The sequence below is a fragment of the Chrysochloris asiatica genome, unplaced genomic scaffold (assembly GCF_000296735.1).
Source record: "Chrysochloris asiatica unplaced genomic scaffold, ChrAsi1.0 scaffold00142, whole genome shotgun sequence".
In the NCBI taxonomy this organism is placed as follows: domain Eukaryota; kingdom Metazoa; phylum Chordata; class Mammalia; order Afrosoricida; family Chrysochloridae; genus Chrysochloris; species Chrysochloris asiatica.
In genome coordinates, this window is record NW_006408660.1 from 2,508,466 (window position 1) to 2,510,209 (window position 1,744).

The window sequence follows — 1,744 nt, forward strand, 5'->3', positions numbered from 1 at the left end:
CACATGAGTGGTGGTCTGAATAGTTAGCCACTCAAATCTTATGAATAGCAGTAGAACATTGTCTGGTATAGTGCCAGAAGATGAGTCCATGAAGGCACTGAAAATACGACTGGAGAAGAGCTGCCTCCTCAAAGTAGAGTTGCTCCTAAGGACGTGGAAAAGTGGAGAGTCAGCGAATAAGAGGAAGACCTCCAATGAGATAGAATGACACAGTGGCAGCAACAATGGGCTTAAAAGTAATAATTGTGAGGATGGCCCAGGATTGGACAATATTTGGTTTGTTGTGCATTAGCATCTGTGAGTTGGAAACTGACTCGAGAGGGGCATCTAACCACCACCACCTCTTCTCTCCCATACCTGGTAACCATCCAAGAATGTTTCTTTCTGTGTATAAGTCTTTCCTTGGCTTTTTATAGTAGTGCACTCGTGTCTTTTACAAATGACTGATTTCACGCAGCACAACGTCCTCTAGGGTCATCCATGTTTTGAGGAGTTTTCACGGGTTCTTCGTTAGTCTTTAACGTTCCATCGTATTCCCTTGTGTGTATGCAGCATAGTGTGTGTATCCATTCATCCATTAATGGGATGTTGTGAATAATACTGCTGTGAATGTGGGTGTGCACATACCTACGCCTGTCACGGCTCTCATTTCGCTAGGATATATACCTACTAGCACTGTGACAAATGATATTTGTTTTCCTACCTTTTTGAGGAAGCGTCGTACTGTTTTTCACAGTGGCTGCACCATATCCCAGTCCCACCAGCAGTATATGAGAGTTCCAGTCTCTCCACACACTCTCACCAGCAGTTGTTGTCTGTCCTTTTTAATTTTGCTATTATTACTGGGGTGAGCCTCTGATACCTTCAGGCCTCAGTCTCCTCATCTGTCATATATGGAGGAAAGGGTGTGCGCTTGAAAAATCCCCATGTTATTCTTCACAGTAGAGGGAGTTAGGTGGCTGGGGAGACAGGTACAGAACTTCTCCTATGTGACAGGCACCTCATTTCCTCCTCATAGGGACCCTGCTGCAGAGCACACCCCGCTGCAGACCCCCAGCTCAGCCATGCTAGCCTGTTTGCAGAGGACCCAGAACCCACCAGGCCAGCACCTGGCCTGCCCGAGCAAGAGCCTGGAGCTGCGCAAGTGTGAGTAGACTAGCCCTGTCCCCAGCTTCCTCGCCCACCCTGTTCCCTTCTTCTGTCAACTCTGAGTCCATGGGGACTTTCTTCTGGACACATTAAGCTTGCTCCCACCTCAGCCTATCTGCCTACCACCAGCCTGTCTTGAATTGTTTGGTTCTTTTGGGCTTCTCCGTCTTTGCTCAGCTGTGCTGCCCTCTAGAGTCCCTCCCCCTCAACAACACCCCCACCTCTGGCTGATGGCCACTGGGTCTTCTAGTCTCAGTTTAGGCATGCCCTCCTCCCTGGAAGTATTTCCAGACCAGCCCCCCAGCCTCCTCTGTGTCCCTCCCACGTGTTGCACTTGTGTCCTTCACTGCCGGGTACTCATGTTAGCAGACAGTGAATAATGTGGAAACTGAAATAGTCCTGAATGAGACCCAGGAATAGCCTGATTCACCATGTGAATGAACTTGGGCACATCCTTCCCCTCTCCCAGCCTTGCTGCTTTAATGTGTCAAATTAGGGAGCTAGACTCAGTGACCTGCCAGGGTCTGTCCTTGATCACCAAGGACAGGGATTCCAAATTCTCTTGTCAGATTATTTTCAGCCCCTATTGGTTTTT

General features: G+C 48.6%; 1 protein-coding gene across 1 annotated transcript in view; it reads left to right on the forward strand.

Moving 5' to 3' along the window:
* Positions 1-1,064: 1,064 nt before the first annotated feature.
* FAM222A (family with sequence similarity 222, member A) overlaps positions 1,065-1,744 on the forward strand; it is a 48,955-nt gene continuing 48,275 nt past the window's right edge. Inside the window, exon 1 of the mRNA XM_006870440.1 lies at positions 1,065-1,146. Within this exon, the coding sequence (XP_006870502.1) occupies positions 1,065-1,146 (82 nt within the window). The remainder of the gene's footprint in view (positions 1,147-1,744) is intronic.